Raw genomic sequence first — 22301 nt, 5'->3', positions numbered from 1 at the left:
TCCCCAGCAATCCCTGAAATGGAGGAATCGACTTCGTTAGGCTGAATTTGAGGCATAATCATCGCTTGATCCATGAACATCGCACTGGAGAGCGCTGTGGATTGGGGTAACAGTGACGCCGGGGTATTGTCTGTCCGGCACAATTTAGCTGTTGGATAATGTACCTCCAAACATTCGGATACAGAGTATATACATGGAGAGGGAGCAAAAAGCACGCACAATATACTTACCTGTTGGTGGACTCCCATAAGCCCAAGAAGCACTGGAAGAATCGTTGGCCTCAAATGGAATACCACGAGATTGTAGCTCTCGAAGCTTTTCCAATACCACTTCCACTGCTTGTGTTGCTTTTCGAGCTTCGGCAGATAACTCTGATGATCCCCGCATACGAATATCATATGATTTCTGCAGGGCCTGAGATATTCGAGTGACGAGGTCCTTAGAAAGAGAGATTTTCTTAAAATCGGATGATGAAAGATCATAGTTCAGCTCTAAACAGAGCAAAGTCGTCGCGAGGAGGAACTCTGTTTTGATCAGTGACAACAGTTTCCATCGCTCGTGATAGAGACGGCCCCCTGGCTGGATTTCTTGATCCAGAATGCAGTGATAATCGAGAATATGAAGGGAGGCTTCAATGCAGGTCTCTCTTGAGTAGGCATACCGTCTATCAGTACGCGCTGGAGCTAGATATCTGTAATGCAACACACATCTCGCCTTTTCAAGTATGATGACTTGTTGCATGCGGCGCAATATAAGATCTGGCTCATCCATGAGGGACTGTCTCAGGGGCCGCTCACGCAACTTCTCCGGGACGGACTTATATGTTTCATGAAGCAGGTCATCCAAATGCATCACCTCTGCATAAGACGGCCTGCGAATCGATGTGGCAAAGTCGGTGATAATACCAAACATGGAAACGAGTTTATTCTTGGTTATCAAATGTTGGACCGGGGTGTCAAAAGAGTTCGAGCGTGAGGGTGGTAACTCTGTGGTGTCTTCATCAAAGTCTTCGTCCAGTAGGTTTTGTGGAAGAGCAGTGTCTGATTGAAATTCTCGAAGCAATCGTGGAAGCCCGACCCGAGAAGAAGCTAAGGTATCCATATCAGTGATGAGCGTCCACATTCTGCGTCGCATTTCGCCTTCAAAAACAGAGATATGAGGAAAGTGGCGTGCATCGCGGTGGTAACCCATGCGCTGGGCCAACCGAACAATGACGCTGAAGAGTATAATGAGGTCCATCTGAGTGCTTTCCGTTTGGAGAAACTGGACGTTTAGGTAAAAGCACAGAGTTTCGATGGTATCTGGAGGGCAGTCCTGGTATTTTCCAAGCACCAAGCACTGTATTATCTTCTCCCCGAATGCTTGAATTAGTGACTCGTTGTTTGGCATTGCAGAGTCACTGTAGCGTTGATAAAGAAGACTGACGGCCAATAAGCCAAACAACTTTCCAACCCACATAATATGAGTCTCCAGAGGGCGTTCCCAAAACCTCTCATACTGATTGATTAAATTAGTTCTTATTTGCAACAAAATTAGCAAGGAGTAACTTGCATCTCTCAGGAACTTCGGTCCATGAATCACTAGTTTGAGTTTCAGTTTTCTTCTTCATCGACAAGCCAGGAAAACATACGTCGAATAGCCTTTCTAGAAAGGTACTGAGCAATAAGCCTATCACATATTTCCCGTTCAGGCAACATTTTTAATATTTCTTGTCGGGTTGCGGATTGGGTACCAGCGAACAGAAGCTCCGGAGCGGCACCTCCAGGCGAAGACTGAGTCTGGCTGCGGTTATAATCTTCCTTCACGGAGCTTTTAAGCTCTGAAATCTAGAAGAAATTAGATTTAGCTAGCTCTCTGTCAAAAACGAAATGATTCAACAATATGTCGAGGACGAAACCTACTCCATCCAAAATTGCCGTCCAATGCGTATCATCTACATATGTTGTTTTGCTGCCTTGTAGTGAAATATGGCCAAATGAGTCAGATGACCGATTTGGCTCTGAGGTTTGAACACGGGGATGTGATTTGATTTGAGGTGTCGGTGTCGGTATCGGTATCGGTTGGCCTGCAACGCTCTCGTCTTGGTTAATGCCACCGGAACCAGAGTTGGGAGAGTTCTTGGCACTATTTTCCATGAGCGAGGTGACTAGTTGTTCCAGCTGGGCAATTCGACTAGAAATTGTTGGAGATGAATGGGTATTTTGCTCTCGGCTGATGGCTCTGGGGCCCCGATGATGAGGAGATTGATAAGTGCAAGAGAGCGACAGCCCCCGATGCATACAAGTTCCGCAAGGTTTAGCACGGTCACATTTCAACCTATTAAAATTTAGCCATACCGCTAGACCCAAGAATTAATATGCGCCTCGTACTTTCTTTTTCTGCACAGGTTGCAAGAGAGTTGGGGTTTATCTCGTCGTCGACTCGGAGGTAGGGGGTTGTGTGAGGTATTCGACTGCTGCTCGGTCATTATGAATGGTAGAATGACATCAATCAATTAGATCTGAGCAAGCAGTGAATGATGGCTGCTATTTAAGTCCTTGAAAATCTCACAAGAGGCTCGGGATGGAGCTGTCCGAGTCTCCGATGATGCCAATAAAACAGCGTTACCTATTGCTGGCGGGGCAATATATCTGGCTGTTGATTGGTTTGTTTGCTTTAGGCTCAAAATTCAGGCAACCGCGAGTTGCAGTTTATTGGGGCTCCTCCGACCCTCCGACCGTCCGCTCCTCCTCAAACAAAACCACAGCTCCTAGGTATCACTTGCCTAGCATAGTGTGACTGGTTTCAACACTAGACTGCTAACACCATGCTTCTCTGTATTTCCTAGCCCCTGATCACTGTTCAAAAGCTCCGAATTCATCAGGTTAGCGTACATGTTCCGATGGGCGCCGGGATGTACCCGGATCTCCTTCTTGCTGCTGGGCATGGTTCGTGCATGGATTTGGCAACAAATAAGCTACACGCGATGTGGAACCTGGTCCATTAAACATTCGGCGTACCTCAGTGGCAAGATAATATCATCATCAAAGCCGATCTGGCTTGCATCCTTATCAGCCGTCAATATTCCATCTGTGAAGCGGGTTGAGACTGATAGTTACCCACTCTGTGCCTCAACTAGCCAATATCCGTCGCTGTCCGCCACAACCTTCCCGATTTCGAATAGCTTCTCCACAAAGGTCAACACACGGTCCTCGCGCGCAAGATCCCCGCGTTTTGTCCACAGCTATTATCCTCCTCTTCAACATCATTATTGGCAGAATGCCCTCACCTAGCCCCTTTGCGTTTACTTGCGGAATCATACTTTCGACATCGAGGTCGGGCTGTTATGGGGAAGTGGATGGGAGGTCCCTGCGACTAATATTGAATCTCTCACCATCTTTCTGCCGTCGCTAACGGGTGGAGCTGCCTAAGAAGGTTAGTGAATGGAGCGACTCTGTAAGTGAGATAAGACAATGCACCGATAAAGCAATTCTGCTCACAGCTATATTAACTCCCCCTCCGCCCCGTTTCCCCCTTTCCGAACAACTCCACAAGGTCATTATAATTGCCCCCATTACAACACACACGTCCCATACCTTCTCTTCTCCATCAGATTGGTAGCGCAGCGCCACGTTCATTCTCCTTAGATGGCGGTTTTCTCTCAGTGTCCACTACGGCTACACTCGCACGCTTATACTATATCTTTGTCCCAACCTCTCCGCAGAGCCAGTAGAAGAAATACTCGGGTCTCTAAGCGTATCCGTTGAGCTACTTCACCTGTAGTGGCAAGACAAATATACTATGTCAATCGAAGTCGCCCCGCTGGCCAGGGCCGACATTCCAGGCGCCGTAGAGTGTGTGCAGAAAGCGTTCGCCGACGATCCTTATTTTCGATGGGCCTTCGATGATCCATCCAAGGTACGATATACCATCAGAAAGCGACATTCTCAGGCCTTCGTGCTGCTTGGGCCAAAGAAACAGTAATAATGAACTTCACAGTTCAACCTCCATCGCAATGCTGCGTCTCTTGCGGCCCACTTCCACTATGGCATCAACTGCAGCTGCCCCATTTTTGTTGCCAAAGTCACACTAACAACGAGCGACCACAAAACCGACCGCGAGATCCATCTACCGCCGGGAAGCATCGTCGGAGTTGGCTGGTGGTACTCGCCCAAGGTGGTCTCCATGCCTCAGAGCTGGTCTGTTTGGGTGCAGGAATGGCTTCTCTCGTTTCGCCAGCTTAAGAACAACATCCTTTTCCTCGGCCGGGGTGGTCTGAATGTCCAGCGCTACTGGATCTGGAAGCAGGTACAGCAGGATGCGCAGAATTTGCTCTGGCAGGATCCACGTGGATACTATTTCTGCAATGTAGTGGGGGTAACATCTGAAGCCCGCGGAATGGGAGTCGGGAAGAAACTGATGAAGTGTGTCATGGAGAAGGCGGATAGAGAAGGGATGCCCTGCTATCTTGAGAGCTCCAAGGGATATCCCAACGTCGGCATCTACGAGAAGATGGGATTTCAACTTGTCAAGGAGATTGAATGTGCAGATGGCCCGGACGCATGCAAGGTAAGTATGCTGTTTGTAGATTGATCCTTGTGGCTGACCTGGAAATTAGCTGTACTGCATGATCCGAACTCCCGGATCTAAATATTGACTGCCCTAATTGGGCTATGATGTTATGACAATCGTATGGCTAACCTTTTTCAATGCAATTGGATAATTTACTTAATCAAATAAAACTATTCTGTCTGGCCTTCAAGTTATACCAAGGTACGATGCCCTCGTGGAATAAAATTGTACAGAAATGTCAACATTTCTTGGAGATGTAAAATTCCTGGCTCGTATTCCTGGACGATGGCTTCTTATTGTGAAGATGAAAGCTAATTATCAAGTCAAATGTTTCAAGTCAAGCTACAGGCTACAACAAACAAGTGGTTGGGCAGAGCGGAAAATGCCGGCTTGGCTGAGATTGGTAAAATAAGACTAGTTCGAAACGGAATATTGTGTTGAAGACCAATGTCGCAGTCGATAGTAGTGCATTTCGAATAATCTCGAGACAGATAATCAATGCGAAGAAAATGCTACCACACCACTAATAGGCATACACATTACCCTGCAGTAACGCCTCAGGACGACCGTTAGGCAGCACCGATGCAAGACAGCGTGGCCAATCAGCAGCGACACTACTATCAACAAGCTTTCCACTGCGAAACAACACTATATCGAGAGGGGTTCGTGTTTGCGTCAGCTTTGCTATTTTGGGGTTATCCACTGTGCACAAATTCATAATCCCAGTGCCGCAATCCTCTCAATGGATTACGGGGAATGGTAGATATCTGTGATGACCCACCACCACGATTTCGTGATCTGCTAGACAACTGCAGCCGAAGAAAGTGGTCAAATCAGCGCAGGCTGTGTCCGTCGGTCCGCTGATCCGACCACGCAGGCGCCGGGGGTTCCGCGTGGAAGCTCTGAGGAAGAGAATCGGAGGTATCGCAAACCGGCCTCCCCTGCTTATTTATGTTCTTTTTCTTTCCTTCACTCTAGAACTCTCACTCCCCACCTTCGCTTACCCACACCGAACCCGCTCTGCGATCCTCTGCCATGCACTGACCCTAGTTCACATCCATTCTGTCCATCCACCACACTCGTTTGTGACACTCGTTCACAGCCCTCAAAATGGGTGGACTCACCACCTCGGCCATTATCGTCATCGTTCTGGTCGGCTGCCTGGCCGTCACGGCTCTGGGCGCCACGTTGTTCCGCCAGTACAATCCAGCCGAGGCCGAGACTCCATACTCTCCACAGCATGAACAACTCAGGTACATGCAGACGGTCCGAATCCGAAACCATGCCTATCTGAAACGGGAATCCGTGGACGCAGCAAAAGACCTGGAGTCGCGATGTACGCACAACTGCTTTTGCCGCAAGAGGTAAAGATTGCTGACAAGCTAATTAGTTACCCCAGATGAGGCATCGGGCTACTACCAGCCACAATACGAGCAGCAGTATCACCAAGCCGAGTGATTCCCACCGTGCAGTGCTTTCATGCGATCTGAGGAAAAGAAAACAACGGACATCATGACGGATACTTTGCAGGGACATGTTGTTATCCTAGGAAATTTACGAGCGGCAGTCAGGAGGGGGCTGGTGTTAGGGAATATGGCGTTTGCTTCAGGTTCAACGAAGCTGTGTGGTGCTTTCGGCAGTCATCCATTGGGGCTTACGATCAGGTTCGCTCTCTTTGTTTTTTTAGCGGAATCTTGTGCATGGTATCTGCGAATGGATGGTATGGCATCATAAGCCCCGGTTTGTTCATTCTGTTTCCTGCCAAGCATAGATGATGGTCGGCCCTCTTGTTCATTTCAATTGATCTCTTAATCGCAGCGACTCTATCAGCTCGACGCCTTGTTCTATGGCATTAATCTGCTCCATTTGGTTGATCCAAGCTTTTCACCCAGATCTTTTGGATATATCCTATCGTCCTGCTAATCTTGTACCTGCCCATATATGTCGTGCGTATCTGTGTGCACCCACGGCATATCCTGCATCAACGCGTGCTCGTCTCGTCGAGAGGTCAGGTCTTCCAGACCACCCCAATCGCATTGATCTCTGCCAGTCAGGATCGCAAATCTATAATATGTTCAAGCCTGACCTTGCAGTCTTTGTTCTGCGCTGAATTGACACCGATATATGGCTTAGGTCGCTCGTCTCCAGCACCTGTGTCTACAAATGCAATGGGCAGAGTCAAAATGTGTGCTCTGCTATGCCACTAACATGACATTGGACTAGACTTTCTACTACGCCATACCTGCTCCCGACCAGGTGTTCACGACATGATCCTGTGCGGGGGAGGCATTTAGACCTGGCGCTTTCACCGCCCATGGTACTTACGTCAGTCGCAGCTGGCTGTTCTGGTTTTGGGCTTGGGATCGTATGATAATGCTTCGCCATGCTCACCATCAGCAACACGCTATGCCGCCCGGGCAGGGGGGGGGGCACAAGGGGAGGGGGGCAGTGAATAGATGTGATTCGAAAGACGTGTCTCTCTTTACATGGGTGCGTTGATAATCCTTGACCTTTAGGGCGTGGGGGCGTTGTCACCGGATTCGGCTGTGGAGTCCGGGACGATCCTGGGTTCCCCTGGCTTCGCTGTCTTTTCCACGGGCCTTCTTCCTCGGCCTTCCATTATTTACCCACAGTCGTCATTGTGGGATTGGAGCACGGACGGAGAGAACCACCGTCACAGACAAGAAAGAGGCGACCGAGTGGGAAAGAAGCTTAAAACAGGTTTACAGATTCATATCCACCGTGGAACCTGTTCGGCCAGGATCGCAAGGCTGAGGCTGTAAATGGTGCCACCCGCATGTCTCAAACTCTGGGGCGCATTGGATTCCAGGGTTGGCGAACATCACATGGGGCCGTGCTGGCAGGCCGAGTGAACGGAAAATGGCCCCGACCAGAGTAATTAATGATGATGCCTGAGCTCGCATTGCATGCCGAGACGGGGCCCGGGCAGGGAGCCCCCAAACCAAGTTTAACTGGCCCGCCACCCCTCCGCCTAAGCCAGATCTGTAAACATGGATACGGGAGCCAAGACTCTAGGTGTTTAGTTCCTTGTTAGCTAACTAACTATTTATTTGGGCACCTGCCTCCACGGTGCGCCTCTTGCCCCAGTTCCTGGTCATTTTCGCTGCAACAACCTCGGACTATTCTCCCGCTACTCATGGTTTCCACCGGGAGCTCTCCCAGCAATGCGAGCTACGACAGCGACACCAGCGATGAGCGGTAGGCATCTCACAGTAAATAGAAAGAAAGCAGACCAGGACCAGGACTGATCACCGCACACAGGCCCAGTTCACAACCCGCGCGCACCAAAATCCACGCGACATTCCAGATCGCGCGCCCGCCTCCGAAATCTTACCAGCGCCTGCTGAGGACGCCAAAACTACTGCTTCAGATCCAACAGCTGGCTCCAAAACACCGCCCCGTGCCTGTGCTAGAGATCTACGAGGCGCAATATCGCAAATCGAAATTGACCCGCGACTTTGCCCAGCGGCCGAAACTAGCCAAGGGGGATATCTATGTAGCACTCGGGGAACCCTATATCACGGCTCACGCGAGGAAGCAGTCGACAAGCTCTGGGACTCCAGAAGATGACGACCGCCAAGCCCAGGAAAAAGATATTATCGCGGTAATGTGCGATGCGACATCCACGGTCTATTTCCGTGATACGCGGTGCACCTGGCAAGCCAGCACGGGGACGGCAGGCGCAGAGCAGAGCGCGCCATGTTATCGATTTGCGATGAGCGATGAAAATGGGAACGAACCAGAGCATTCCAATTGGATCATGCAGTGGGAGAAACGAACATCGAGTCATGGAAGCGCTGCTGCGGACAAGGATCAGTTTATGCTGTTTATTATCGACCGCAAGACACACCGTAGGAGTCGTGTAGCGACGATGGATCGCGGTGGAGTGGAAGTTAAGATTCTCAAGGGTGCCATCTTGGAGCATCTGCAGAAATCCATGGATTTGACGAGCCCAGTTCCCGGTCCTTCCCAGAATCATCCTTACGGGATCCTAGAGAGCTGGCTGTATACCCACATACTCACGCTCGGAGTATGGGTGGCTTCCCACGAGGGATGGCTGGGCTGATCAGGGAAAGGATGAATGATAACAGCGAAATATGTTAAATACCCATGAAACTGTCGAATATCTGTAAATGTTGTTGGATTTCTTCGTCCGTCTTGTCTCTTTGTGCTGCAAAACTAGTATCTCGCAATCCCTTCCTCCAAGGCCTTGATCTGTAGGGCCAGTAGTCGTGAATAGTATCTGCACAAGGCAAAGTTTCCACCCATAAACCAGAAGCCGGGGTGGCCACTGCGTCTCCAAATAGTGCGCATTTCACCCTCCTGGTCCAACCCCCAGACGTCACCCACGCGGTCAGCGACCTCGTCGCCAAAAATGGAGCGCGCCTGCGTTCTCATATTCTGATACCCCGTAGCTAAAACAATCTCGTCGGCTTCCAACTCCGAACCATCCGCAAATCTAAGACCATTCGGAAGGATTTCGCTGATTTCCTGGCCTTGTTTGACCTTGATTTTCCCATCCACAATCAACTGACTAGCACCCACATCGATATAGTATCCGCCTCCACGTTGATAATACTTGATCATGAGTCCTGCATTCATTGGGCCTCTGTCGACCTTGAACCCGGCCTTTTCAAGCCCCTCGATGGTCTTTGCGTCATTTTGGGCCTGCACAGCAGCCACTTTCATCTGTTGCACTTTGAAGAGCGCAGGCGGGATGCTCCACAAGAAGATATCTGAGTCCTCCGTGGGGGGACCGCCTTCTTCATATAGACCCTTGAGACCAATATTGACGATCGAGTCAGAGGAAACAACGCAGGTTGTGCTCCGCTGTACCATCGTGACTTCCCACCCTTTCTCGTAGTAATCCTGCGCAATGTCGTGTGCCGAGTTACAGGATCCAATCACAACGGCCTTTTTGCCCTTGGAGTTTGGATCTGCGCCATCGAACTCGGAGCTGTGACAGATGCGAGATCCCTTGAAACACTCCATTCCCTTGAAAGATGGCGCGTTCTTCTTGCCTGAGTGTCCTGTCGCTTGGATGACATGGTGTGGATGCAGAGTGCGAGTGTCAACACTCCCGTCCTCCTTCCTGCGCTCAACGACCACCGTCCACTGTTTCCTGGACTCATCCCACGAGGAGGACTTTATCTCAGTGCGAGTCCAGACATTCAACTCCAACAGCTTGGCATATGATTCGAAGAATTCAGCCAGTTTGTCTTTTGGAGTGAAGATGGGCCACGTGGAGGGGAATGGAAGGTAGGGCATGTGGTCGAACCACACAGGATCGTGGAGAACGAGCTGGTGGTATCGTCGACGCCAGCTGTCTCCAATTCGGTCTTCTTGGTCAATAATAAGCGTGTCCACGTCAAGCATCTTCAGCCGGGCAGCAGCAGTGAGACCACCTTGACCGGCTCCTGTATACTTGGTTAGGATGGACGTTCTTTTTGGTAGATGGCCAAAGTCACATACCAACAATTACTACTGTAGGCTCCTTCTCTTCAAAGTTTATATCCGCCGTCCGTCGGTCCTGCCAGTTTTTTCTGCCTTGCTGCTCCCCATGCTTCACACCCACTGGTCGACGGCGGTTTACTGCCTCTTCATGACCCTTGAGCTCGGCTAGGGAAGTGAAGACATTGAAAATCTTCCATTTACTGTCGTCCTGGGCTAGCCGGATGACTCCATTTCCACGTCCGACGTTCGTCTCAATAGTGATAAAGAACTCGATTCCATGAACCTCGCCAAAGGCATCAATAGGACCAGCATGTGGTGCTTTCATAGCAGAGGATCGGTCGATTTCGAGCTTGGCCAAAGATACCTCGCCTACATAGGCAGCTATTCCTTTCGGCCCCGTGATGGTATGGAAATCCCATGAGATACAGAGGTGATCGCGCCAGTAACTGTTCTCAAGAAACAGGTCCGAGAGCCTTTGTCTGTCTTTCTTGGCCAGAGCATCGTTGAGGCGGTCAACGATGTCGCTTGCAATCTGGTCTGGGTTCTCTGGGGGTGTTGAGCATGATGAAGGAAACTTGCCGAGAGGGATGTTGACTGAGCCAGGCTCGACTCGCTCTTGAGAGGGGAGCTGGAGCTGGGAATCCGCAACGAGAGTCATGGTGATAGCGAGGAGGGAGAGTCAGGAAACTTGAGATCGAATTAGGCGGGGAAGCGTATTTGTTTTTTAGGAACGAGGGGAAGAATCGCCAACGGTTCATATTTTGTACCACGCGAACCCCGCATCGGGGACAAACAGTGGCGTTCGTCTTCTGCGGGTCAGATCTACGAGAGTTGATCTTGCCGGAGGCTAGCCAAAGGATCACCTTGTGTACAGAAGAAGACAGAAACATGTCATCTCTACTCGACGAATAAATTGTACAAGACAACAGCTATGTCTTAATGACATGCGGAGTCTAGCGGCCGATCCTTGGCATCACTCGGACCCTGGGCCGGAATATTGTATAGATTCTTCGGGTTTAGGCTAAGAAATAGTTAAAACGCACAAATAGCTTTTGAATTGAACTAATAACCAACTGACTGTATAGTCGACTATACCCAAAAGCAAGAGTCTCTTGCCCAGTTTAACATCAATGATCACTTGTTGCACCGGAAGCATGATCTCCGGTCGGACCAGGATCTAGCCAATTGTCAGCCTCTACAGAAAGCTTCAGAGAGATTCTCCACATCGTTAAAGCATCATTGGTCTAGTGGTAGAATTCGTCGTTGCCATCGACGAGGCCCGTGTTCGATTCACGGATGATGCACTCTCTTTTTGCAAAATCTTCCTATTATTCGGGAAGCGTAACCCTCGGTATGCCGTGTGCACGGCCAAACCAATTTTGTTTTGGGATATCCGTCCTGCATAGTCCGTATTTCGTCGAGCCCGCCTACACTACTGGACCGTGTCTCTTTCGCAGTCATCGAACTTTCGTTGCCCCACGCTAACACTGAACCACATCGGGCGGCGCTGCCACATTTCTATGGTTGCACTAAATGCCGATGTGGAGCAACAGAGTGTCCATGTAGAGGCTTTCATCGATCGATCCCTCCTTTCGTGAGCTACCACGGTATTGCATACCCCTGAGTTCCTCACGGAATTGACTTTCCCATCCTGCGCGTTTGGGCCAATGGCAGAGAATCGCCAGCGTGGAAGCTCAAATGTCCGGAAAAATGAGCAAGTTAGGCGCTAAGCCGGCATTATTGAAAGGTCTAGACCGAAGGCTGTTCTTCATGCGTCCAGGCCCTGCTCGAATGCCTAGAGCGCTAATGCCGACTATAGGGTCTAAAGGATGCAGTCCTCCACACTGACTCAATCAGAGTCGATGGGGGCCAAATGTGGAAAAGCCGCTGCCGGCCCTCACTGCGACCTTTTATTGAAAAATTGTCCCCTCGTCTTGGCAAGGCTAAAATAGCACACCGGAGGATGCTTATTCGCCCCAGATCCACTCAGCTGGCCCTCCTGCGTCTCTTGGGTGGCGGGGCCTTGATTATCTGTCTTGTCTCCTATTATTCACCACACCCGTCGCCTGATGCCACTGTTCTCACAGTGACCATATTGATGTGAGATTAAAATGCTGGAGCCAATATTCATCGCGTGAATCTCGCACCTGGTCTGCATCCACCATGAATCGTTCAAGGCGCCAGTTGCTGCTTTGGCTGCTGGCGGCGTCTTTCTTACTAGGTTATCTCTACTTTCCCAGCGAGGACCCATCGGATGACAGCGACGACCTTTACGAATTGTCGACTTTCACAGGACCTGATGGACAAGAGAGATTTATCAACCCGACAAAAGATGAATTCAACCCCGACTATCTGTGGAGGAAGCTACCTGTGCGCAACCCCGTCGAGTCCATAGAGACACTCCCGACCGGAAACCCCAAGAGGATGCCACGAGTTCAAGCAAAAGCGTCCAAGTTTTCAAGAGTCACGTCGTGGTTTCACAGAGACAGGCGCGATGCAGTTAAGGAGGCATTCACGAGATGCTGGAAGGCTTACCACGATTTGGCTTGGACAACAGATGAGCTGTCCCCTATCAGCGGTCTTGGTGTGAACACGATGGGCGGTTGGGGCGCAACACTCGTGGACATTCTCGACACATTGTGGATAATGGACATGCACAGGGAATTTGACGAAGCAGTGGCTGCGGTCTCACAAATCAGTTTCGAAGACACCCCAGCGCCCGAAATCAATACCTTTGATATCAATGTTCGCCATCTTGGTGGTCTTTTGGGAGCTTATGATCTCAGCGGTGACCGAAGATTACTCAAAAAGGCCATAGAGGTCGGCGACATGCTCTATGCCGCATTCGATACCCCTAACAGGATGCCCATTACGCACTGGGACTTCCACCGCGCTGCGCGTCAGGATGAGCAACTGGCAGAGGAAACTGCTCTGGCTTCGGAGTTGAGTTCTTTTACGCTGGAATTCACAAGACTATCCCAGATTACCAGGGACTCAAAATACTTCGACGCCGCTAATCGAATCATGGTGAGATTTGATCAACAACAAGACATGTCCCAGCTCCCTGGCATGTGGCCCGGTATTGTCAATGCCAGAGAGGAGCGTCTCTCCAGCGGCAACGTCTTCACACTAGGAGCAGAGGCAGATACTCTCTATGAGTATCTACCCAAGGCGTACGCGCTACTCGGCGGCCAGGTGCCAATGTATCGGAGTATGTACGAAAAATCAATGCGCGCGGCAGCTGGGCACACCTTTTTTCGACCAATGAATCCAGACGAGAAGGACATCTTGGTCTCTGGCACAGTACACGTCCTGTCGACCGAGAATGGGAATCCGCGTACACATATGGAATCCCTGGCACACCATCGAACTTGTTCTGCTGCTGGGACATTCGCTTTTGGCAGCGCGCTCTTTAACATCCCTGTTCACATGAAGATTGCGCATAAGCTACTTGATGGCTGCATCTGGACCTCGCAAAGCATGCCGTTGGGTATCATGCCCGAGCTGTTTGAGACTATCCCATGTGCGTCGCAAATCAAATGTCCGTGGAACGAACGGCATTGGAAGCAAGAAGTATGGAAGAAAGCAAACAAGGATAGGGTCCCAGATTTTGACACCGATTCATTCATTAAGCAACACCATCTGCCGAAAGGGTTTATCAGCATTCCCGACCCTCACTACAACCTGCGACCGGAAGTCATCGAAAGCATGTTTCTGATGTATCGCATTACTGGTCGCGCAGATCTTCTCGACACTGCATGGGATATGTTTGAGTCTATCCAGAACAGCACTCAGACGCAGAATGCCAATGCTGCTCTTGCCGATGTCACGGCTCAAGACGGCATCCCACCACAGGTCGACTCGATGCAGAGTTTCTGGATGGCACAGACGCTCAAATACTTCTATCTCATGTTCAGCTCTCACGACGTCATCAGTCTTGATAAATATGTTTTCAACACCGAGGGACATCCACTCAAACGTCCAGTATAATCGGACTTTGCGAATGTGCTCCTTCATAATGAGTTGCTAGTTGCATGCGTTCTTTTTTTGGCGAACCACGAAACTCTACGTTTGTAATACTACTGGGTGTAAATAGTTTATCGGAGTCAAGGCCAGCATATACATGGATCATGAATGTTCATTCTGTTTGGGACACTTACATTGAGATTCAGTAGTAGCTGGATATTCTATCCGGGCTCGCCTGGTGAATTTCAGAGTTATTTTCGTCCCTACCTCTTTGAGTATTTGAACTTTCGATGTTAATTTTGTAGTTGTTGTAGCAAATTCCCTGTGATAAATCTGATTATTCATCTTCTCCTATTTCCAGATGTTTGTATAAGTAGTCCGCAAAACCCCGGTCCACCTCGGGGAATTTGCTTAATAACGATCGGCAAATCATGAAATCACCGAGCAATGGCTTGAATACACAACAAAACTTCCTCCCAGCCTCTTGATCAGCACGAAAATGGACGACAGTTGCAGCCCGTCATCTATCCCACGCAAGCGCCGACGTCCGGCCTTGTCCTGCGAGCAGTGCCGTCGACGCAAAGTGCGTTGCGACCGTGGAATGCCTTGCGGGCCATGTTCGAAGACTCGCGACGCTTCTGCATGCTCTTATGTCTATGAAGGAAAAATTGCTTTGGAATCACGAATGAAAACACCTGTATCAAATGAGAATGAGTCCACATCCCGGCGGCTTTCAAGCACCCAGGGACCCTCCACTGGACCCGATACTCCCCTGGATGGATCCCGGATGACACAGCTGGAGCGAAGTATTCAGCTACTTCAAGAGCGAGTCCAGGGCCTCGAAAATAAGAACCAGAGTGGAAACGGTCTCGGTCGTCTATTCCCAGCAGACGGCAAGAAAGATGGAGCTCAAGATATTACTGACCTTCATGATCGTATCACACGGTTGGAGCGGCAACTAGACAACAAGACTAAACCATCCGAAACGCTAATTCCTTCCTTGACTCCATATCTCAAAATCTGCGGTGACAGGTCAAAGAGAACAAAGACCTTTGGAACTACACATTGGGCGCAAGCGTTCCAACGCGTATGTCATCCCCGCATTCCACAAAAGGCTTTGAGTCGCTTAACTACAAGATGCAGCTCTATCAAGTACGCCAAGTACGTTTACTGTCCCGTAGTTCAGAATCCAATCCCAGCGAAATTGGGAAAAGTCTCAAGACCGTGCGGCCGCTCAGGCAAACCATCAAAAATTGGCAAGCACCACGGCTTCAGGACCCAGCTCCGGACTTGTTGCGTGACTTGCCTGCGAGAGAAATATGCGATCAACTTGTACACCACTATATGCGGACCCTCGGATTGGTTTATCGTGTGCTACATGTCCCTTCTTTTTATCAAGACTATGATCACTTTTGGGAACAACCGCACTTGGCCTCGACTGCCTTCCTCCTCAAGCTTCTCCTGATGCTTGCCATTGGATCTATCTTTCACTGCGAAGCAGGACCATGTAACTCGCTCGGTCTACCAATTCGTCGCTGGGTATATGCAACACATTGGTGGCTGACAGGACCGACGGAGAAGGACGCAGCAAATCTGGAAGGCTTACAGGTCCACTGTTTGTTACATCTCTGTCGACAAACACATGCTATAGGAAAAGAAAGCAACTGGACATCCGCAGGCTCACTTCTGCGACTGGCTATCAACCAAGGGCTCCACCGCGACCCCAAGCATTTCCCGTCGTTATCGGCCTTTGATGGCGAGATGAGACGACGCGTATGGGGCACCGTCCTGGAGTTGAATTTGCAGCTTTCACTTGATGCAGCGATGCCACCACTACTAACGAAAGATGACTACGACACCGAGCTGCCATCAAACCTAGACGATCAAGACTTTGACAAGACAACACTTACTCTACCAGCTACAAGACCTATCGACAACTACACGCACTCGTCTGTGCAGATTCTCCTTCTGCGATCGTTCACCACCCGTCTGCAAATTGCGAGGAATATCAATCAATGCAACATCGAGCAGTCATACGAAACCTCTATTGCTCTTGATACAGAGTTGAACACATCCTGCAAGGAAATGACAGTCCTATTCCATAAATATCTCGCCCACGCCCCGAGCCACAGACTTGGTCCAACTCCCTTTCATCATCGACTCTTGGACACAGTGCTGCGGAGATTTCTGCTGAATCTCCACCGGCCATTCACGCTCCAAGCTCTTGAAGACCCGCGGTTCTACCTGTCTCGAAAGCTGAGTCTTGAGTCTGCAATGGCGACAGCTTCATACACCGAATTTCCGGATAGCCCACAAAACGAGTGGCAACAAGATTTTTATCGTCTCAGCCTTTCTGGTGCTGGCCTTTTCAAGCTCCATCTGTGTTTGGATGTCATTGTTGTCATTGGCCTGGAAGTTATCACTCAAATGGCGGAGGAGCTTTCCCGAAAGCCTGCCGACTCTGCCGTGTTACATCCAAACGCAGTGGACCAGATGGCCCAATCCGCTCGCGCTCCGCTAATACAAGCACTCCAACTTATTCTCGAGCAGCTTCATCAGGGACTTGCTGCTGGCATTCCAAGCATGAAGCGATATTGTCTTCTGGTCGGCATCCTTGCGCAAATTCGTACCATGCATGGCGGCGAGCTCGCTGTGCAAACGAAGATCCGTGAAGCCTTTTTGGAGTGCCTGGAGGAATGTCGCAGGTCACTTCAACAGTATATTTCGGATAGCTCTCGTCCACCTTCATTGGATGGTAACCTGCGGGATATACCTCAGGGAGTGAACGTGTGGACCCCCGAGAGTGGAATGGCGTCGAACATTGGCTCGGAATTCATGGTATATTGCTATTTCATTACGGAGTTTCACTATTTTTTCTTCTAGCTAATTCTTTTCAGGGCCCGGAACTTGCTTTTGATTCGCTGGGCTTTTGGGATCTCTCTCCATTCGTGGACATCGAGGGTTTATTTCCTTCAGAGCTGTTAGAGAATCAGGATAAAGGCGCGGGCGAATGGACCAGTCAATGACGAATAGGCTCGCATGTCATTTCCCCCAAATATTAGCTATTCGTTTGGAAATCGTGGGATACTTTCTAGTTAATCTGGCTCCTCTTCTCGATTGTGGGAAGTAGTGACATTCTCAGCCAATGGAGCTAGAGTGTACCGCTTCGTCTGATGGATGTTCTGGGCTGGGCCATCATTCGTCATTCCTCTAACTTTGCGCGGTGTCGCCGACTTTGCGAAAATGCACACTCAAGAACGGCAAAAGAGACAGCAGCTGGGAGGGCAAGCCGAAGAAGACGATATCATGAGTATCATCATCAATGACACAGAGAAGATGAAAACTCAGGATCCCAGTCTTGCGACTGATTCGTGCGAACTACGCGCAAACTACTTGGCGAAGCAGCCACGCTGGTCACTGGTGGCGGAGGTACAGTAGCCACGGCGCCCACGACGTCAATGTGGAATCTCGGGCGGAACCCTGCCATCTACAAGCAACCGACGGAGCAACTACGGACCACTTTCACACACTATGAGGGCATTGGCTCGCAGGCGATTGCGGCGCAATTACCGTTAATTAACGCAGTTCTCAACGAGTCCATGCGTCTCAATCCGGTGCTACCAGGACCCATGTGGCGGCGAACAGGCAATCCAATCCCTGTCGCCGGGTACGCCGTGCCGCCGGGCGGAGCGGAGTTAAGCGTGATGCGGCTATCCGTTTACCAACACCCCGACTCGTTCCATAGGTCCAAGGAATTTGTGGCCGCACGTTGAGATGGAGGACCCAGGCGACAACCTGGATGCTTTCCGGCCATTCGGGGGGGACGCCTCTCGGCCATTCGGGGTTGGACCGCGCACGTGCATCGGCCGGTACATCGCGATGGTAGAGATGCGCTTGACCCTTTGCGCGGCTGTTGTGGATATCTGAGAAAAAGTAAGACAAGCCGGAGTATGTAGGTTTGTAGCGAGCTCCGTGGATGATGACGGTCCGGGAGCGTGGCGCTTGCAGAGAAGAGCTATGACCCTTGAATACGGTTGATCGGCAGGCCAGGATCGCTTCGAGAATTATTCGGGGGACATTCCTGGGGCTTTGTCATGGGTTAAGCTTCCCATGTCCGGGACCCTGGAGTTCCACGGGTGCTCGAAAGACAAAAAACGCCAGAGAGAGAGAGAGTTCGGCCGAGACGCGTCCACCGACCGTACTTTCGACATGCCAGCGGATAGTGCGAGCAGAAGCAAAAAACCCCCTCAGACCGAAAGAGAGCAGCTCAGAAAGACTCCCGGACGCACGGGGGCTCCTCTGGTTGCAGTCTTCGCCGAAGGAACCGCCGTCACGGCCACATGGGAGATCGATCCGATGGGGCGTGGCCGGTGGAGAACGCTTAGTTGGATGAGGGCACACGTGCGCCGAGAGCCTACAGTGAGTCGTCCAGCAGGCACTCCCCTGTTATAGGCCGTTACTATCAACGCCATTGTGCTCAGCTGCCCCTCGGTTCCTGTCAATATAAGTGTCATCGTCAAAACATGCCATTGCCCCTCCCGGCCGATCGCCTGTCTGGGATCACAGCGGTTCAAATGTGCTCCCGCCGGTCCTTGAATCATAGACATTCAAGGCCATGAGCCCGTATCCCGACGAAATCGAGGAGTGGCTCGACTCTCCCCGCCGCCAGAGCGCCGTGTCCACGTCGACCGGGGACTCGGCGTCCACCAGCATTCTCTTTTCGAGTCCCGCCACCTCTCCTGGCTCCCGGTCGCGCAAGCAGTCCTGGCAGCTGTACGACGACGTTGTCCGACTGGAGTTGAACCCGTCGGTGACCATGTAGGTTGTTCGGTCGCACGTTTCAAGAGAGGCACTCGCTGATCGGTTGTAGCTCTTTCAACAAGAACGGGCAGCTCTTCAAACTCCGATACGCGTTTATCGATGTTTGCAAAGACACCACCGGGTCACTGAAATGCTTGGAGCTAGGAGGAGGCGTGGGCCAGCAATCGCCCTTTGTGCATGCCTGTACGGTGCCCCCTCCCGAAGAAAAGTCGTCGCGTCTGGGTTAACGTTGCTTGCCTCCATCTAGTCCACAATACAAAACTACCCGTACCACATCTCGAGCATCCGAAGATGCCCAATGAGCCGCCGATGCGAGTGAGCTTTCTCGAGCAACAGACCGTCCAAGCGGCCCATACGCTGTTCATGACCCAGTTGTCATATACTTTTGAATCATGGGAGGGTAGGCATTCCACCTCGAAAATGATACCTTTGCGATCGCTCACCCCCTACAGACTGCGTCCAATTCCAAGAACTACTCCTCGGATCCAAACTGATGCTCATTGCGGGGATCGCAGAGGCCAAATCCAAGGGCCGCGGGGAGGAATGCATCAGCCAAAATATCCGGATCCTGCGCGGGCACAATAATAAACGGGTCATGCTGTTCTTCGCAAACTCCCAACGAAGGGAGCTGAAGCGATATGTCTCGATTCCGCGTACGTGTCCCCTCCCAAATCCTTTCCGCGCCCTCTATTTACAAGCTTCTAGTTAATTGTATCGAGCATGTGAAGCCCGCCAAAAAGGCCGGCCGCCCGGTGGTGGTGGATCTGAACCCGAACTTTGACCTTCTAGAGCAGATGCGCATTCTGCAAATTCAATTTCTGGATGACCAGGGTGAGTAATTTTCCCTCTTGGCAAGTGATGGCTCGCGCTTATTCTTTCCCAGACAGCAAGCACTTTTGCCAGCTGCTGTCGCCTGACCTGGCGATTGGATGATTGGCGGTGGATTTTTGTCACGATATGGATTGCATGGTGGAGTTTATCTTTTTGTGTTTTCGGAAGGTTCTAGGCATACCAGGGTACGCCGTATTCAATAATGTATAGTGAATGGATTCTTGTCTGCCAATCCTCCCGGGCGGCGAAAGCACGACGTGGACTCGGCCTCGGTGACACTTCGGGGTGCCCCACAGGCGTGCTCGGATTGCCACCGGTGATTGGCGGGGGGTGGCAAGTGGGCAGCCGCATTAGCCTCTGCCTGGTGATTGGATGGGCACCTGTACCAGCAGCTATTGATCTCGGGGGGGATTCATAATTCTTGAAACCCCCTCTCTGGTCCCTTGCTGCTTGATAAGATCCGGATCGTGGACCCGCCAGAATGCGCCCGGTTGTCCTAGACACTCTCTGATCATTCTCTTCACTATGGGCAAGTTCCACGCCCGGTTGTATCAAACCGACCGTGCGCGGGACTTTGATCATGAACAGGTATGCGGCATCGGTGATCGGAATGGGAGCTATGCTGACCCCGGTAGGATCGATATGTTCGCATGCGCCAGATCTACGAGACCATTGACCGGCAGGGCTATCAATGGATTGTCGTGGTGGTCGCGGGTCTGGGGTTCTTCCTAGATGGTTACACAGTGAGTGAACATCAGGGAACTTAAACTAGACCACGGTCGCTGATAGCTGGTGGCAGCTCTTTGCGAGTAACATGGCCCTCCCCATGGTCGCCTACGTCTACTGGAAAGAGGAAACTTCCTCCGTGAGATTGACCTGGATCAACATCGCGACCCTCGCGGGAACCCTCTTTGGCCAAGTGCTGTTCGGGTTTCTGGCCGACAAGTACGGGCGCAAGAAGATGTACGGAGTGGAACTGGTGTTGCTTATCACCGCCACCGTAGGGGTGGTCATGTCCTCCACCGGGTACAATGGCAGCATGGATGTCTATACATGGCTGATCTGGTGGAGGGTTCTGGTCGGTATCGGAGTCGGTGCGGACTATCCTCTCAGTGCGATCATCACATCCGAGTATGCGGCCCCCTTGCACCATTCTATGGCGATTCTAATAAACTCCACAGGTTCGCTCCCACCAAACACCGCGCGCGGATGATGGCTACGGTCTTTTTCATGCAACCCCTAGGACAGATCGCAGGGAACCTGGTCTCCCTGGTTGTCATTGCGGCCACCCGTAGCAACGGCGACGCCGATATTGCTCGGAGCGTCGACAGCATGTGGCGTTGGGTGCTTGGGATTGGTGTGATTCCCGGCGCCATCGCCACGCTTTTCCGATTTGCCATTCCCGAGAGTCCCCGGTATCTTCTCGACATTGAGGATGATCCAGTCACGGCCGAATTCGACGCAACGACGCTGTTCAGTGACCCGCCCATGAGCCCTGGCGTGGAATCTGCCAGTTGGGAAACAGGTAGCCACATCCAGCTTCCAGTGACAACATGTTCAGTGGGGAGCCCGTCCTTTAACGACGATGACAATGCTCATGAGTATGGGCGTCCACCACCAGCAACCCTCAATTCGCACTGGCGCCTCGCCTGGTCAGATATCAGGCGGTATTTCTGGGTCGAGGGAAACTGGCGCAGTCTGGCAGGCACATCGATTGCCTGGCTTCTGCTCGATTTTGGGTTTTATGGAATCGGTCTCTCCAGTCCCCAGTTTCTGGCCAAAACGTGGGGCGCCCTTCGGATCAACAGCGAGTCCCCGTACTGGATGACGGATGACACTCCCGGTGCCAACATCTACCAGATGTTTTTGGATACTTCAGTCCGCGGCTTGGTCATCCTCAACATCGGCAGCTTTGTCGGGGGTCTTCTGTTGATTCTCGTCGTGAACCGCCTGGATCGCGTGGCATTGCAGAAGTACATGTTCCTTGCTCTGGCAGCCTTGTTCATAGCCCTTGGCTCTCTGTTTATTACATTGTACCAAGGACCGCCTGCCGTGATAGCGCTCTATATCATCGGACAGGCGCTATTCAACCTGGGTATGTTCATTTTCCAACGACTCCAAGGGACCAGCTAACATTCTCAGGCCCCAACGCAACAACCTACATGATCCCCGCCGAGATCTTTCCTACCCGTTACCGCGCGACCTGCCACGGTATCAGCGCTGGCGCCGGCAAACTGGGCTCCATCCTCGTCCAAGTCTTCTCGGCGTATTACCGCTTTGGCACCGGTGCCGGGCCCGAACAGACTCGTCGTCACGGCTGGATTCTCATCGTCTTCAGCGCGTGTATGATTATCGGTGCGGCTGTCACGCACTTTTTGATCCCGCCAATCCAGCACAGAGGCAGTCGAGCCAAGATCTGGGGCGGACAGCCCGAGACATTGGAGACCCTCGCGCTCGGGCGAATGGGGCGGCAGAGTCGTGACGCGGCTGTTCGCAAGCGCTCGACGCGTGGTCGAGCATTTTCAATGAGCAGGTAGCCTTCTTGCTTCATTCTTTTCTTACCTTTCTTTCGAATTGGGTTATGTTCATGGGGGTTTGGGGGTTCGGACTGGTTCCCCGCCGGGGTAAAATTATTAAATGATTTGACTGAATCTGTA

At 51.3% G+C, this 22301-nt stretch overlaps 7 protein-coding genes and 1 non-coding gene across 8 annotated transcripts; 7 read left to right on the top strand and 1 right to left on the bottom strand.

Annotated features, from left to right (window-relative positions):
* Positions 1 to 3780: 3780 nt before the first annotated feature.
* Positions 3781 to 4636, top strand: PFLUO_LOCUS7859 (uncharacterized protein; the record flags this gene model as incomplete). The annotated part of the gene is made up of 3 exons (XM_073785536.1): positions 3781 to 3897; positions 3979 to 4548; positions 4598 to 4636. 3 exons carry the CDS (start codon positions 3781 to 3783, stop codon positions 4634 to 4636), a joined length of 726 nt encoding a protein of 241 aa, XP_073641882.1.
* Positions 4637 to 5661: 1025 nt separating this feature from the next.
* Positions 5662 to 6009, top strand: PFLUO_LOCUS7858 (uncharacterized protein; the record flags this gene model as incomplete). Its single annotated transcript, XM_073785535.1, has 2 exons — positions 5662 to 5887; positions 5942 to 6009. The coding sequence occupies 2 exons, from the start codon at positions 5662 to 5664 to the stop codon at positions 6007 to 6009; spliced, it is 294 nt and encodes a 97-aa protein (XP_073641881.1).
* Positions 6010 to 7708: 1699 nt separating this feature from the next.
* On the top strand, positions 7709 to 8638 carry PFLUO_LOCUS7857 (uncharacterized protein; the record flags this gene model as incomplete). The annotated part of the gene is made up of 2 exons (XM_073785534.1): positions 7709 to 7770; positions 7834 to 8638. 2 exons carry the CDS (start codon positions 7709 to 7711, stop codon positions 8636 to 8638), a joined length of 867 nt encoding a protein of 288 aa, XP_073641880.1.
* A 113-nt stretch (positions 8639 to 8751) lies between these two features.
* Positions 8752 to 10684, bottom strand: PFLUO_LOCUS7856 (uncharacterized protein; the record flags this gene model as incomplete). Its single annotated transcript, XM_073785533.1, has 2 exons — positions 8752 to 9989; positions 10045 to 10684. The coding sequence occupies 2 exons, from the start codon at positions 10682 to 10684 to the stop codon at positions 8752 to 8754; spliced, it is 1878 nt and encodes a 625-aa protein (XP_073641879.1).
* Positions 10685 to 11259: 575 nt separating this feature from the next.
* PFLUO_LOCUS7855 lies at positions 11260 to 11330 on the top strand. The gene has a single exon. It is a non-coding gene; the product is annotated as a tRNA-Gly (tRNA).
* Positions 11331 to 12189: 859 nt separating this feature from the next.
* On the top strand, positions 12190 to 14016 carry PFLUO_LOCUS7854 (uncharacterized protein; the record flags this gene model as incomplete). Its single annotated transcript, XM_073785531.1, has 1 exon — positions 12190 to 14016. One exon carries the CDS (start codon positions 12190 to 12192, stop codon positions 14014 to 14016), a length of 1827 nt encoding a protein of 608 aa, XP_073641878.1.
* A 4591-nt stretch (positions 14017 to 18607) lies between these two features.
* Positions 18608 to 19746, top strand: PFLUO_LOCUS7853 (uncharacterized protein; the record flags this gene model as incomplete). Its single annotated transcript, XM_073785530.1, has 6 exons — positions 18608 to 18810; positions 18863 to 18996; positions 19061 to 19213; positions 19266 to 19466; positions 19519 to 19644; positions 19697 to 19746. The coding sequence occupies 6 exons, from the start codon at positions 18608 to 18610 to the stop codon at positions 19744 to 19746; spliced, it is 867 nt and encodes a 288-aa protein (XP_073641877.1).
* Positions 19747 to 20169: 423 nt separating this feature from the next.
* On the top strand, positions 20170 to 22181 carry PFLUO_LOCUS7852 (uncharacterized protein; the record flags this gene model as incomplete). The annotated part of the gene is made up of 5 exons (XM_073785529.1): positions 20170 to 20232; positions 20280 to 20387; positions 20417 to 20775; positions 20826 to 21739; positions 21787 to 22181. The coding sequence occupies 5 exons, from the start codon at positions 20170 to 20172 to the stop codon at positions 22179 to 22181; spliced, it is 1839 nt and encodes a 612-aa protein (XP_073641876.1).
* Between the last annotated feature and the right edge of the window lie 120 nt (positions 22182 to 22301).

The sequence above is a fragment of the Penicillium psychrofluorescens genome (genome assembly GCF_964197705.1).
Source record: "Penicillium psychrofluorescens genome assembly, chromosome: 5".
Lineage (NCBI taxonomy): Eukaryota > Fungi > Ascomycota > Eurotiomycetes > Eurotiales > Aspergillaceae > Penicillium > Penicillium psychrofluorescens.
This window is presented reverse-complemented; position numbering and strand designations above follow the sequence as displayed.